General features: G+C 45.7%; 1 protein-coding gene across 1 annotated transcript in view; it reads right to left on the reverse strand.

Moving 5' to 3' along the window:
• Positions 1–16,386, reverse strand: part of SYCP2L (synaptonemal complex protein 2 like) — a 139,430-nt gene that overhangs the window by 90,028 nt on the left and 33,016 nt on the right. The window contains exons 15-19 of the mRNA XM_051855852.2: positions 9,341–9,486; positions 7,426–7,519; positions 6,551–6,648; positions 5,571–5,628; positions 5,392–5,476 (exon numbers count right to left, since the gene is read on the reverse strand). Of these exons, the coding sequence (XP_051711812.2) occupies positions 5,392–5,476; positions 5,571–5,628; positions 6,551–6,648; positions 7,426–7,519; positions 9,341–9,486 (481 nt within the window). The remainder of the gene's footprint in view (positions 1–5,391; positions 5,477–5,570; positions 5,629–6,550; positions 6,649–7,425; positions 7,520–9,340; positions 9,487–16,386) is intronic.

Below are 16,386 nucleotides of genomic sequence, written 5' to 3' on the forward strand. Positions count from 1 at the left end.
AGGTGGAGGATTAGCCTAGTGAGCCACGGCGCCAGCCCCTGTTGGCCATTTGTACATCTATTTTGGAAAACTATCTTTTCAAGTTCTTTGCCCATTTCTTATTAGGATTGTTTGGTTCCTTGCTATTGAGCTGTACTTATATGTTTTGGATTATTATCCTATCAGACATACGGTCTGATGTTATCAAAATAAAAACAACAAAGGGTAAGTATTGGCAAGGAGATAAAGCAATTGGAAACTTCATACAGGTTGGTGGGAATGTAAGATAGTACAGCTGCTATGGAAAATAGGTTTATGGTTCTTTAAAAAATTAAAAATAGAATTCATGTACCAATAATCCTACTATTGGCATATATATTCAAAAGAATTGACATCAAGGGCTGGCACTGTGGCTCAGCGAGTTAAATCCCCAGCCTGCAGTGCCAGCATCCTATGGGATGGGGCGCCAGTTTGAGTTCGAGCTGCTCCACCTCCAATCCATCTCCCTGAACTTGCACTAGCACCTGGGAAAGCAGCAGAGAATGACCCAAGTCCTTGGGCCCCTGAACCCACATGAGAGACCCAGAAGAAACTCCTGGCTTCAGATCAGCTCAACTCCGGCTGTTGCACCTATCTGGGGAGTGAATCAGCAGAAGGAGAAGACCTTGCTTACTCTACCTCTCTGTAACCCTGTCTTTCAAGTAAATAAAAATAAAAGAGCTGACATCTGTATATGAAAGAGATGTCTGTACTCCCACATTCATTGCAGCAGCATTCACAACAGTTGAGATACAAAATCAACCTAAGTGCCTATTAGCACTTGAACGGTCAAGGAAAATGAGGTATTTATACATAACAGAATACTACACAGCTAAAAGAGGGAGGAAATCCAGCCCTACACAACACCCTGGATGAACTTGAAGGTCACTGTGTTGAGATACACCAGGCACAGAAATACAAGTGCTACATGATTCCACTTATATGAGGCATCCGAAATAGACTCATAGAAACAGGCTACCAAATACTGAGAAGAGAAATTGAGGAATTGCTATTCAAAGGGAATAAAATGTCAGTTACATAAGACCAAGTTCAAGTCATATGCTAGGGCTTATAATTAACAACAGCAGGGGCCAGCATTGTGGTGTAGCAGGTAAAGCCACCTCCTGTGACGTCAGCATTTCAAATACGTTCATGTTCTGGCTGCTTCACTTCTGATCCAGATCCATGCTAATTAGCTGGGAAAGCAGAAGACAGCCCAAGTGTTTGGGCTCCTGCCACCCACATGGGAGATCTGGATGAAGATTCTGGCTCCTGGCTTCAGCCAGGTTCAGCCCTGGCTATTGCAGCCATCTGGGGAGTGAACCCTTCAGTGGAAGATCTGTCTCTCCCCCTCTCTTTACACCGTATTTTCCAGGGTCAGTGCTGTGGTGTAGTGGGTAAAGCCACTGCCTGCAATGCCAGCATCCCATATGGGTACTAGTTCAAGTCCCGGCTGCTCCACTTTCCATCCAGCTCTCTGCTACGGCCTGGGAAAGCAGTAGAAGATTGCCCAAGTCCTTAGGACCTTGCACCTGTGTGAGAGGCCCGGAGGAAGCTCCTGGCCCCAGATCGGCGCAGCTCCAGCTGTTTTGGCCAATTGAGGACAGAATCAGCAGATGGAAGATTTCTCTCTCTGCCTCTCCTTCTCCAACTCTGACTTTCAAATAAATTTTTTAAAAATACCATATTTTCAACTTCAAAAACATGCTAAGAAGGTAGATCTCACATTGTGTTCTTACAATAAAAACAGGCAACCATTGATCTAATTTCTGTCTCTATAGGTTAGTCTGCGTTTTCCAGAGTTTTACGTAATAGAACTATTTAATATGTACTCTTCTGGTCAAGCTTCTTTTACTGGGCGTGATCATTCCGAGATTCATTCACATGACACGTATCAAACATTCTTATTTCTATGTCGTATTCCAGTGTATGGATTTCCAAACTGTGATTACCACTCATCTATTGGTGGATATTTGGGTTGGTTCCAGTTTGGCACTGCTACAAATAAAGTTGCTATAAACATTCATGTGCATTCCAATGTGTGGACATACACTGACATTTCTCTTGGGAAATATAGAATAGCTTAGTAGGTCAGGGGGGTGGTATATATTTAACATTTTAAGAAACTACTAGAAATATCTAAGTTCCAGTTGCTCTATATTTCTCACCAGTAGGTGGCACAACCTAATTGTAGCCATTCTAACATGTTTAGTGCATCTAATTACAGTTTTTATTTAAATTTCCTGGATAACTAATGATATTAAGTAATTTTTCATATGTTTATCTGCCCTCTGTATCTTCCTTTGTGAAGGAACTCTAAATATTTTGCTAATACTTTCCTTTGGTTTTACCTTTATCAAATGTTGAGAGTTCACTCGCTGGCGCCGCGGCTCACTAGGCTAATCCTCCGCCTAGCGGCGCCGGCACACCAGGTTCTAGTACTGGTCGGGGCACCGGATTCTGTCCCGGTTGCCCCTCTTCCAGGCCAGCTCTCTGCTGTGGCCCGGGAGTGCAGTGGAGGATGGCCCAAGGGCCCTGCACCCCATGGGAGACCAGGATAAGTACCTGGCTCCTGCCTTTGGATCAGCGCGGTGCGCTGGCCGCAGCGCGCCGGCCATGGCAGCCATTGGAGGGTAAACCAACAGCAAAGGAAGACCTTTCTCTCTCTCTCTCTCACTGTCCACTCTGCCTGTCAAAAAAAAATTTTTTTTGAGAGTTCTTAATATATTTCAGATATAAGCCCTTTATCAAATATATGCTTTTCAAATGTTTTCTGCAAAGGTGAGGCCTATCTTTTCACTCTAACAGTGATTTTTTTTTGACAGGCAGAGTGGACAGTGAGAGAGAGAGACAGAGAGAAAGGTCTTCCTTTGCCGTTGGTTCACCCTCCAATGGCCGCTGTGGCCGGTGCGTTGCGGCCGGCGCACTGCGCTGATCCGATGGCAGGAGCCAGGTACTTATCCTGGTCTCCCATGGGGTGCAGGGCCCAAGCACTTGGGCCATCCTCCACTGCACTCCCGGGCCACAGCAGAGAGCTGGCCTGGAAGAGGGGCAGCCGGGACAGAATCCGGCGCCCCGACCAGGACTAGAACCCAGTGTGCCAGCGCCACAAGGCAGATTAGCCTAGTGAGCCACGGTGCCGGCCTAACAGTGATCTTAAAAGAATTTTTTTCCTGAGAGGTAGAGGAATGAACTCCCATCCACTGGTTCACTTCCTAAATGCCTGCAACAGCTCCCACGTGGGTGCAGGGACCCAATGACTTGAGGTAGCACCATAGCCTCCATTAGCAGGAAGCTGCAGTCAGACCCAGATGGACATCACGTGGAGGCACTCTGATGTGGGTCACAGGTGTCCTGGTTGGTAGATTCTTCTGCCTGCTCTGCACACAGTAAGAAAGGGATGGGACTGGCACTGTGGCGTAGCAGGTAAAGCCACCACCTGCAATGCTGGCATTCCATATGGGCTACTCCACTTCCTACCCAGCTCCCTGCTGATGACCTAGGAAAAATAGTGGAGAATGCCCCCTAGCACTTGGGGTGGCGCTGTGGCATAGTAGGCCCCGACTCCGCCTGCAGTGCTGGCATCCCATACGGGTGCCGGTTCAAGTCTTGGATGTTCCACTTCCGATCCAGCTCCCTAATAAGCCGAGAAAGCAGTGGACAATAGCCCAAGTCCTTGGGCTCCTACACCCATGTGGGAGATCCAGAAGAAGCTCCTGGCTCCTGGGATCCACCCAGCTCTGACTACTGCGGCCATCTGTGGGGTGAACCAGCTGATGGAAGACCTCTCTGTCTCTCCCTCTGTCTAGAACTCTGCCTCTTAAATCTTTTTTAAAAATTGACTATTAAAAGGTCCTTTAATTTTCCACAAGAAGTTTAGAAATAGTTTGACTTTCAAATAAAAAAATCTGGAAAACCTGGCAGAGTTACATTGAAAGAGGAAGAAACAGAGAGAGGTCTTCCATCCACTTGTTCACTCCCCAAATGGCTTCAATGGTCAAGGCTGAGCCAGGAACTTCTTCCAGGTCTCACACGTGGGTACAGGAGCCCAAGGACTTGGGCCATCTTCCATTGCTTTCCCAAGCCGTTAGCAGGGAGCTGGTTAGTTAGTGGAGCTGTGGGGACTCAAACCTGTGCCCCTATGGGATGCCAGCATCACAGGCGGCGGCAGCTTAACCCCCAATGCCACAATGCTTGCTCCATCAGTTTCATTAAAAAAAACAAAGCATTTGAGGGGGCCGGACTGTGGTGCAGCAGGTTAACGCCCTGGCCTGAAGCACCGGCATCCCATATGGGTGCTGGTTCTAATCCCAGCTGCTACTCTTCTGACCTAGCTCTCTGCTGTGGCCTGGAAAAGCAGAAGATAGCCAGGTCCTTGGGCCCCTGCACCCATGTGGGAAGCCTGGAGGAAGCTCCTGATTGGCACAGCTCCGGCCATTGTAGCCAACTGGGGAGTGGGCCGGCAGATGGAAGACCTCTCTCTCTCTCTTCTCTGTGTGACTCTGACTTTCAAATAAATAAATCTTTACAAAAAAAATTGAGGATTTGAGTCAGGGGTTATGCTGAACCCACAGGTCAGTTCTGGAGGAACCTGAACCAATCTTGTAAGTCTTGTATCACAAGAGCACAGCTGTCTGTTTATATTTTAACATCCCTCAGCAATGCTGTGGCTTTCAATGTGTTTGTGTAGGCTAACAAATCCATGAGATTAATCCAAGAACGCTGTTATGCTGTTAACACTATTGTAAATGGTGTAGATTTTATTTAAATATCAAATTGCTATTGGCATACAGAAAGGAAAGTGAGGTTTTCACACTGATCTTGTGTCCTTTGATCTCAAATTCAGCATTTTACTGCCAAAGGTAACCCTGGGATATATTGATTATGGGGCCATGGATCAGCAGAACTCGCCCACACTACTCCGAAGTGCTCTCCAGGGGCCGGTGTTGTGGCACAGCGGGCTAAGCAATCACTTGCAATGCCGGCATGCCATATCTGAATGCTGGTTCGAGTCCTGGCTGCTCCACTTCTGATCCAGCACCCTGATAATGCACCTTGGAAAGCAGAAGATGGTCCACGTGCTTGGGCCCCTGATAACCACGTGGGAAACCCAGATGGTGTCTGACTCCTGACTTCAGCCTGGCCCAACCCTGGCTATCGTGGCCATTTGGGGAGTGAACCAGTGGATGAAACATCTCTGCCTGTCACTCTGCCTTTCAAATAAATAAACCTAGAAAGTGTTCAGAAAACACAGTGCTCTCTCCTTAAGTGGGGGGTGACAACATGCAGGAGTGGGAGAAAACCTCCATTGAGGGCCTGTAGGCTCGTGTCAGCTATGCTCCCTGTGGTTCATCAGCATTGAACGCCACTTACCTCGTTTTGTCACTTGCTTCAGGAGTCTGATTATTAACTGGCGATTCTTGCAAATCTGAAGAATACTCATGCGCTGAAGTAACTTCTAGAGACAAAAATTAAAGACAAAAAATGGTAAACATCTAAGTAGGCATCTGAACAAGCAGACCACTCGAGTCTACGATAGAAGAAAATCTCACCGTCCTGTGCCTTGTCCAGCTGCACTCTCTCAGGTGAATGATCAGCAGTTTCTGTTGGCTGCAGAAAGACAAGAGGATTATGGTACCTATGAAGTCCATGTGTTCAGTCATTTGGAACTACTTTAAATCCTACAAGAGAAGCAAATCCATTGAATACTAAGACTCCAGGCTCTTCATTCACTAATAACTGAGTTTGCTTCAGCCAGCATTGTGACATGGCTGGGAAGCCACCACCTGCTGCACCAGCCCCACAGTGTGAGTGCCAGTTCAAGTCCTGGCTGCTCCATTTCTGATCCAGCTCCCTGCTGATGCTCCTGGGAAAACAGCCAAAGACAGTGGAAGTGCTTGAGGCCCTGCCACCCATGTGGGAGACCAGATGGAGTTCCAGGCTCCCGACTTCAGCCTGGCCCGGCTCCATTGCAGCCATTTGGGAATGAACCACCAGTTGGAAGAGACATTCTCATTCTCTCATTCATGATCTAACTCTGCCTTCAAATAAATAAATCTTAAATAAATGAAATTGCTGCTCCAAATGGCTGTAAGCTATTTCAAAAAATTCATATCCGCTCTCAGAAAAGCGAGACAAAACATCTCACAGCATTGGCACTGCTGTAGAAGCAGTTTCCCAGATACTTAAAAATAAATATATGTGAAAGAAAATCCTGTGTTTGTTGACAACAAAATCCTGACAGCACATTCATACTCTTCTCTATGTGAGTTTCAGACATTCAGTGTCCAGATCCCAAATGAAGGGATGAGGCAGAGGACAACCAAGTCATGCATTTTGTAGCAAAGCCACATTGAAGGAAAGGAGAGCACTCAAGAACCCAGTAGGCAAAACTCATCTACAGAAAGGGAGGCTCAAAACATTCATAGTTTGGCCAGAAAAAAATGTCCTACTTGTAAGCAGAGGCAGCTTCCTCCTATCACCATCCCTGTAGACCCAGATCCCAGCTGGCTCCCAACACCCCCATACTCACAGGCAGCTGGGAATTGTCATTAATGGGGAGAGTTATTAGGCAACGGTCATCTTCAGCAATCATGGCTTTCACCTGGTTGGTGGATTCTTCTGCCTGCTCTGCACAAAGAGAGAAGAATGGGACTGGCATTGTGGCATAGCAAGTAAAGCCACCACCTGCAATGCTGGCACTCCATATGGGCTACTCCACTTCCCATCCAGCTCCCTGCTGATGACCTAGGAAATATAGTGGGAAATACCCCCAGTGCTTGGATCTTTGCCACACACATGGGAGATCTAAGGGAAGCTCCTGTCTTCAGTGTAGGCCAATGGTGGCCATTGTGGCCATCTGGGTAGTGAACCAGCAGATTGAATCTCTCCCTAACTCTTGAAAATTACAAATAAATCTTTAAAACCAAGAGAGAGAAAAGAATGTCACATAATATTAGCATGCACAAAAACAATTTTAAAAACATAAGCATGCATTACACTGCATACTGGATTGCCCGTCACGGATTTCACACCTCGGGCACTGTACCATTCTTTGGTAAGAGCTGGTAATTAGGTCCTGCCTCAAATGGCAAATCCGAAAAACCAACCATGGAACATAACTGAAAAGATGTGTCCAATCTAGACCAAGGCTGACTTGGAGGGAAGACAAGACTCTCAAACCCCACCTCCTGCTCCCTGCTACCCTCAGCATTTGCTCTCCTTTGTCATTTCCAATGGACCCAGAGGAAATACATATTGAAGTGGGGGAAATGATTCCAGGCTCTGAGCAGATCTTCTCCAGGGGCACTATCATGCTCAAACTGATATGATGCTGGGTGTTCAGTGACTTCTTCCAAGCTAGCTTTCATCATTGTTCAGTCAGAGTTTTGTCACTTCCCCACATACCTGCCTCTCCATCGTGGCTACTAAGAACCCCAGTGTCATCTTTCTCAAATTTAGAAGGAATTTCCTGGGAGGTTTTCATCTGGTCTGGCAACACCTGAAACACAAGCCCAAAGCCATGTGACCTTTAAAAGCAGTCACCTGTGCAGGCTGCTCCACTTCCCACCCAGCTTCCTGCTGATGCACACCTGGGGAGGCAGCAGTAATGGCTCAAGTGCTTGGGTCCTTGCAACCCACATGGGGGACCTGAACCAAGCTCTGGGCTCCTGGCTTCAGCCTGCTCCAACTTTGGCTACTGCAGACATCACTGGGAAATGAACCAGTGGGTGGAAGATTTGTCTCTAATAAAAGCAAATAAGCCATAATTTTAAAAGTAGCCTTTAAAAATGTCCAGGAAAGTTTAAAGCTTAGAACACAGCACAGTGATGAATGAGAAGAGGCTGGTCTTCAGTTTCTCCTCTCTTGTAGGACTATACTGGTTTTGGTTCTTCCATACCCCCTCCCTCCAAGTCCAGTGCTGGCTGACTGGTACCTGCTCTTAACTTCTCTCCCCTCGTATCTTCACAGTCTCTTCTCTGGCCCACGTCTAACCCTCTTGGTTATTTCTAATCCCTGTTGCACTCAGGAACTGAGTCTGTCTCTGACAAGTCTGTATCGAGCTCCCAGCTGTAGGATCCTCGATTCCAATTTCTTTCTCAAGGAGTTTCAGTGCTAGGAACTGTGGCTTAACCACACACAAGTTTCCATTCTCTTCCCAAACCATTTTATTCATTTCGTGAAGTGTGGAAACACATGGACACTGATATGGTTTGAGGGAAAAGGTAAACGTATCCGGCAGTCCAATTCACACACAGTGTGATCGGGGGAGGAGCTTACGTGATTGGTTCTCCTGTAACTTATTTCTCATTCTCATCCGTGAAATGATCTCTTCATTCAAGGTGAGTCTTTAGTACATATTCAAGGACCCTTTATTGTGTATAAAATGCCTTCACATACAATTCAAAACAAAAGGAAATTGGCCAAGACTTGCTCTCTCAGGTCTCTGACTTCTTTGTTCAACTCCAGTTGGCCATTACCACCATACCGCAGGTCTTCCTGTCACAAATGTCTTTGCACTGCTGTCATCTGTGATAGATTAAGGCTTGTTCTTGGACATAGGAATCCTAGACAGAGATGGAAACCCCAGCTATCTTTCTTCAAGGCAAGACCAATAGATAGAACTTTGAAAATCTCCAAGAAATCCTATTCCTGGAGCCAGTGCTGTGGCACAGAGGGTTAATCCACAGCCTAAGGTGCTGGCATCCCAAATGGGCACCCATTTAAGTCCTGGCTGTTCTACTTCTGATCCAGCTCCCTGCTGATGCATCTAGGAAAGCAGCGGAAGATGGCCCAAGGACTTGGGCCCCTGCACACATGAAGGAAACCTAGAAGAAACTCCTGGTTCCTGGTTCCTGGTTCCGGACTGGACACACTCTGGCCATTTGGGGAGTGGATAAGCAGATAGATTTCTCTGTAACTCTGAATTTCAAATAAATAAATCTTTAAAAAATAAAGAAATCCTATTCCTAATAATTCAACCCAAGAACAGGAGAAGCAGAGAGAAGTGCCAAGAGAACCATAATGAATGTCCTTGGGACCTCAGGAAGTGGTGGAGAGGTGATGTTACCCCAGAAAAGCTTCCCACAGTGCACAGAAAAGGGAATTAGCACTTTGAGGCCCATTAGGAGGGCCTGAGTGCTACACAGGTAAGAATGACACAGGAAAAGGAAGAAGTGGGATCAGAACTCAGAACACTCAACTCTTCACAGGGCACTAAGAACAAGGATTTTGAGAGCCAACATTCACATCGATCAAAAGTCAACAAGGAAATGTAAGAGACATGAACGCATTTTCAAATAATAAGAATTAAATCTGCTACCTGTTTGTCTTCTCCTAAGGCTTGAATGGCAGCTTGTGATACGGTGAGCTCTAAGTCAAAGTGGATTTCTATTCTCATCACCTCCTTCTTGCTGATAACAACAGGCTGCTTCAGGCAAATGATAAGCATATTCATCCTCTCAGTTTCTAACAAAAAAATATAATGAGGCCCGTCAATATACAAAGAGGTTGTTTTAAGATGCCATCATTTTAAATAATGGCAGTGTGATATTTCTGATTTACAGAGAGGGAGACAGACAGACACACACACACAAATTTTCCATTTGCTGGTTCATTCTCCATATGGCTGAAATGGCCAAGGCTGGGCCAGGCCAAAGCAGAGCTTCCAGGTCTCCCACATGGGTGGCCGGATCCCAAACACCATGACTATTTCCCACTGCTTTCCCAGGCCTTTAGCAGGGAGCTGGATTGGAAGTGGAACAGCTGGGACTTGAACTGGCACTCATATGGGATGCCAGCATTACAGGCAGCAACTTAACCCACTATGCCTCAACAACAATCCCTGGGTTATCTGTTAACTATTCATATTTTTCTATAACAATAGGATGAAAAGTAATCATTAACTTTGATTTTTATTAAGTGTGCATGTATTCATACACATACATGTAACATGGTTGTGTGGCTGATCTTGTGAAAGCATGAACCAGTTTAGCTCCGCAGCAAGGAAATGGAGGTCTTCCACAAGCCAGTTTATTTATTTATTTTACTTGAAAGTCAGTTACACACAGAGAGAAGAGAGGCAGAGAAAGAGAGGGAGAGTCTCCCATCTGATGGTTCACTCCCCAGATGGCCGCAATGGCTGGAGCTGTGCCAATCTGAAGTCAGGAGTTTCTTCCACATCTCCCATATGGGTGCAGGGGCCCAAGGCCTTGGGCCATCTTCTACTGCTTTCCCAGGCCATAGCAGAGAGCTGATCGGAAGTAGAGCAGCTGGGTCTCGAACTGGCACCCATATGGGATGCTGGCACTGCAGGCAGCAGCCTTAACTGCTATACCACAGTGCCGGCCCCACAAGCCAGTTTTTTAAAGAGCATTTTGTTTTTATGGAGTTACCATCTGCAACAAGTATTTTACTTGCAAATATACCAAACACAATATTCAATCTCTGAGATTTGTTATTTCTAAAATTCACAGTAAAATTCAATGTTCCCAGTATACAAAACAGAATAATCCACCTCCATTTCAACAGACTTCAAAATTAATTTATGAGGCAAGTCAGAAAAAACAGAAATAGAGCTCTCATTCACTGGTTCATTCCCCAATACTTACCCCAGGTCGAGGGCAAAGCTGGGAGCCAGGAACCCAACCACCTGAGCTATCATTACTGTATTCCAGGCTCTGCATTAGCGGGAGCTCAGAAACAGGAACCAGAGTCAGGCATAGAACCCAAGCACTCCAGTGTGGGATGCGAGTGTCTTAGCCACCAGGACAGATGCCCCCTTCAAGCTGCTCTTAAAGAGAAGTGGAGCCAGAGAAGAGAGAAGTCTATGTTAGATAACACTCCTTACAGGATATCAGCTCTTGGCTGGCAAATGCTGTTAAACAATAGCTTAGATCAAAATTCATAGAAAGTCCAATAGGCCAGCACCGTGGCTCAATAGGCTAATCCTCCACCTGTGGTGCCAGTACCCCGGGTTCTAGTCCCAGCTGGGGCGCTGGATTCTGTCCCGGTTGCCCCTCTTCCAGTCCAGCTCTCTACTGTGGCCCGGAAAGGCAGTGGAGGATGGCCCAAGTGCTTGGGCCCTGCACCCGCATGGGAGACCAGGAGGAAGCACCCAGCTCCTGGCTTCGGATCAGTGCAGCGCACTGGCCCTAGCGGCCATTTGGGGGGTGAACCAACGGAAAAAGGGAGACCTTCTTCTGTCTCTCTCTCTCTGCCTATCAAACAAAAAGTCTCTTCAACAAATAATGTCAGGAAAACTGGATTTCAATATGCAGAATTCTGAAATAGAACCTCATGCCCTATAAAAAAATAATCTCACAGGCTGGCACCATGGCATAGTGGGTTGAGCGGCGCAGGCATCCCATATGGGCACCAATTCAAGTTCCGGCTGCTCCTCTTCCAATCCAGCTCTCTGCTGTGTCCTGGGCTCCTGGCCCAACACAGGAGACCCATAGAAGGCTCCTGGCTTTCGAACAGCTCAGCTCTGGCCGTTGTGGCCATCTGGGAAGTGAACCAGTGGAAGGAAGACCTTTCTGTCTCTCCCTTTCTCGGTCTCTAACTCTAATAAAATCTTTCTTAAAAAATCCACTCACAATGGATCAAGGGTCTAAATCCAAGACCTGAAATGATCAAATTACTATGGGAAAAACTGAGGAAATACTGCAAGACGCTAGCCTAGGCAAGGCTTCTTGTGTAAGACCCCAGCAGCAAAGGCAACAAAAGCAAAACAAAGGAATTACATCAAGCTAAGAAGCTTCTACAGAAAAAAAAAAAAAAAGCGAAGAAGCAACCACAGAATGGGAGAAAATGTTTACAGCTTATTCATTTGATAAAAGATTAATATCCAGAATATATAAGGAGCTCAAAAAAAAAAAAAAAAAAACTCCAACCAAACAAGCATTCCAGTTAAGAAATGGACAAATATATGAACAGGCACTTCTCAAAGGACGAAATACAAATGGATAGCAGACACATGAAAAAATGCTCAGGATAGGCTCACTAACCCTCATGGAAAAACAACTAGAAATCTCAATGAGGTATTACCCCACCCCAGTGGGGATGAGTATCATCCAAAAATCAAAACACAAATGCTCAGGCCAGCATTGTGGCATAGCAGGTAATGCCACTGTCTGCAATGCCAACATCCCATTTGGGCACCAGATTGTATCCCAGCTGCTCCACATCTGATCCAGCTCCCTGCTAATGGCCTGAGAAAACCAGCAGCAGATGGCCCAAGCATTTGGGACCCTGCCACCCATGTGAAAGACCCAAGTGAAGCTGGCCTGGCCCAGCACTGGCTGTTGCAGCCATGCAGGGAGCAAGTCAGCATATGGAAGCTCTCCATCTCCTTCTCACTCTGTAACTGACTTTCAAAATGAATAAGTCTTTAAAAAAATGTTGGCAGGGATATGGAAAAAAGGTACCCTAATACCCTGTTGGAGGGAATGTAAACTAGTACAACAATTATGGAAGACAACAGATTCCTCAGAAAACTTACAACATCTAGTGTATGATCCATCTATCCCACTCCTGGGAGTATATCCCAGAGAAATAAAAGCATGACAGAGTTACCTGCACTCCCATGCTTCTAGCAGCTCAATTCAGGAAAGCTAAGATATGCAATCAACCTGGAGGTCCATTAACTGATGACTAGATAAAAGAAAATGTAGGACATATACACTGTGGAATATCACTCAGCCATGAAAAAGAATGAAATCCTAACATTTGCAGCAAAATGGATGCAAAGGGAGGTTACCCTAAGTGAAATAAACCAGACCCAAAAAGACAAATGTGCTTTCTCTTACATGTGGTAGTTAAGATATACAGTGAATACAAATCATGTGGATTTCAGTTCATTTGATAATTGTTATAAATATGGCTTCACTGAATCATACCATGTAAGTGACAATATACTCTTGTTTTATACATCAGAAAAAGGAAATAGAGAGGGCACTAGTGAGGACTTTTGATATACTAGTCATGCTTTATTCTTAACATGGGTATTGGTTATAATTAGAGGACAGTAAAACTCACTGATTTGTATGCTTAAAGTACATTTCTTGGTGTGTGCACTGTATTTTAAGGATTTTTTTTGACAGGCAGAGTGGACAGTGAGAGAGAGAGACAGGCAAAAGGTCTTCCTTTTGCCATCGGTTCACCCTCCAATGGCCGCCACGGCCAGCGCACCGTGCTGATCCGATAGCAGGAGCCAGGTGCTTCTCCTGGTCTCCCATGGGGTGCAGGGCCCAAGCACTTGGGCCATCCTCCACTGCACTCCCGGGCCACAGCAGAGAGCTGGCCTGGAAGAGGGGCAACCAGGACAGAATCCAGCGCCCCGACCGGGACTAGAACCTGGTGTGCCGGCGCCACAAGGTGGAGAATTAGCCTATTGAGTGGCGGCGCCAGCCTTAATGATGTTTTTAAAATTCACGAATACTAGAAAATTTAAATACATAGCTCGTATCATATCTATAGGACAGCATTGATCTGGAGTACAGTTTAGAGATCTCAAAGTACGGAGTTTTCAGGGCCTTTACTGGTCCCTGAGAGGAAAATGTACAAAACCCAGCAACAACCTAGCCCACACGTGATAAAGCAAATAATAGTTTGACTGTAGGGATCAATGCAAAGATGTGAGGGTACTCAAAGAAAAACAGAACTAAAAAGGTAAGTTTATTTTGGTGCAAGAAGTTTTTTGAAATCCAAGACTTATTTTTCATTTGACAGAGTTATAGACAGAGAAAGACAGAAAGGTCTTCCTTCTGTTAGTTCACTCCCCAAATGGCCGCCAAGGCCGGTGCGTTGCGCCGATCCAAAGCCAGGAGCCAGGTGCTTCCTCCTGGTCTCCCATGCGGGTGCAGGGCCCAAGGACTTGGGCCATCCTCCACTGTCTTCCCGGGCCACAGCAGAGAGCTGGACTGGAGGAGGAGCAGCCGGGACTAGAACCCGCCACCCATAGGGCATGCCGGCGCTGCAGGCGGAGGATTAACCAAGTGAGCCACTTTTTTGTAATTTCTCCCCAAGGGAGAAACTCAGAATTCCTACACACTGGAATGAATCCTCATAGGCACTAAGAATCACATAGAAGAAATTGTGAAAGATTTTGAAATGCAGAGTTACTAGGTCTGTAAACCATTCTGGGTTATTTGTGCCTTTTGTTATCTCTGAGCCATTCTAAAGGTCTACAGACTGTAGAAAACTGGGCCCCATGCTGGAGATTCCTGTTCACAGAAATGCAAGTTAATCATGTCTGTGGAATGCAACTGTCTAGTGTTGTATCCATTTATAAATTTCAGCATTGTTAATAGATGTGTGCTTCTTTGAATTCTCTTAAACTGGCTACTGCATCTGAGTGATTTCCTTAAGAAGTAATGAGTTGAGGAGTTCAAGAAAGTAAAACAGGGAATGACTTTACTGCTCTGGCCTAGGGGAAAAGAGTTTTAAAAAAGTGGAGAGTGTGAAACCTCAGGGAAGAGATCAGGCTAAAATGGCAGAGGAAACTCCATACAAACTAGAGGGACACTGTGAACCTACGTGGAAGGTGTGCAGGTGTACAACTCAGAACCCTAACAGCCGAGTGCCTCGGCACCAGCTTTGGATCGAGACGAGACCAGACTACAGCATCCCAAGCCACGAGTGATAAAATTGCGGGAAGAGCCAAGCATGAGTCAACCTTGGAGCTCAATCAATCAGGGACAGTAGACCTGTAAACCTAGAAGAAAGAAGTGGGGCTGTTTTCTCTCTCCCAGAACACCTGGCAGTGGCATTCTGTAACTAGCCTAGAGAGGATGGGTGCCGTTTTGGATATACCGAACAGCTGTTCCAGCTCATGTCTGCTTGCCCAGCAGCCAGCCGAGAGGAGACACCTGGGTCTGGCTGGGAAAATTGACAGGAGGCTGGGTGCTCATGACTGCGAGAGCCTTGTGTGCTGGGACTGTGAAAACACTGTGGCTGTGTGCGACAGCACAGGGTATGGCTGGGTCCTAGGGCATTCACTGTGGGTGGCCCCACATACTCTGGGCTCCAATTCCCTGGCGAGTGTCATTGCTGTAGAATCCATGCTCAAGAACTGCACAGATCCTTCATGTGGTTCTTGTGGTAGCAGGGATAAATATTGTACCCACTAGGCCTAGCACCCAGCCATTGGTCTCCTTGGAGGAAAGGAGGCGACTGTAAGACTACACCAACAGAACTGAACAAACCCCACCTCTGGGGGGGAGGGTAGATTTACCACGCCCACCGTGGACACTCCCCTCATGTTGGAGCACTAAACAGAGCTCCCTGACCACACCCAGAACACGCCTCTGGGTATTCACCGGAACAGCAGACGATCCACTAAATCACACAGGCATAGTCCGAAGATAAAAAGCCATCACAGAGGGGGAAAAAAAAACCAAGTATCTCCACAAATGCCTAAAAATAAACACAGCAATTCAAGAAGCAATAAGACAACATGACACCCCTAAAGAACACAAAAATTCAGCACTAGAATGTGAAAAGTGTACAGACTAATGAAACACCAGAAACAGAATTCAAAAAAATTATCATACCACTGCTCAGAAGTAATCAGAAGCAAATCCAAACTAAAGAAATCCATACAAGACATGAAAATTTGATTTCTCTTAAAACCTCAATTTAAAACAAAATATTGAAAATGAGTAATTCAACAGATCAAACAAAAAATACAATGGAAAGCCTTAACAGATTCAGTGAGGCAGAAGAAAGAATTTGTAAGTTAGAAGACAAATCTCTGAATCTCTGGGAATTTTACAGACAGACCAAAAAAAAAAAAAAATTAGAAAAACTAAAACACTGTTGGAGATTTATGGGATACTATCAAGTGACCCAACATAGGTTTTAGGAGTTCACCAAAGTGTGGAAAGAACACATTAGAAGGCCTTTTTAGTGAAATAGTTACAGAAATCTTTCCCCTAATTTGGGGAAAGAAAAGGATGTCCAAGTACAAGAAGCACATAGAACTTCTAATAGACATGACCAGAGAAGATCTTCACCAAGACACACTGTAGTCATACTCTCCACAGTAAAACAAAGAAAAATTTCTAACATGTGCATGTGACAAATGCTATATTACTGTCAGGGGATCTCCAATTAGACTCACAGCTGACTTCTCATAAGAAGCCCTACAGCCTAGGAGAACAGCAAGATATAGCACAAGGCGTAAGAGAAAAAAAAATGTCAACCAAGAATACTATACTCTGCAAAGCTCTCATTTATGTAAGAAGGAAAAATGACGACCTTCCACAACAAACAGAGATGGAAAGTTGCTGCACACAAACACAGAAACATGGTCATCACTATGGAAGAAGGTGAAGGCAGGAAACCTCCCAGTGAAAGCACAAAGGA

Source organism: Oryctolagus cuniculus, chromosome 5 (assembly GCF_964237555.1).
Source record: "Oryctolagus cuniculus chromosome 5, mOryCun1.1, whole genome shotgun sequence".
Classification (NCBI taxonomy): Eukaryota; Metazoa; Chordata; class Mammalia; order Lagomorpha; family Leporidae; genus Oryctolagus; species Oryctolagus cuniculus.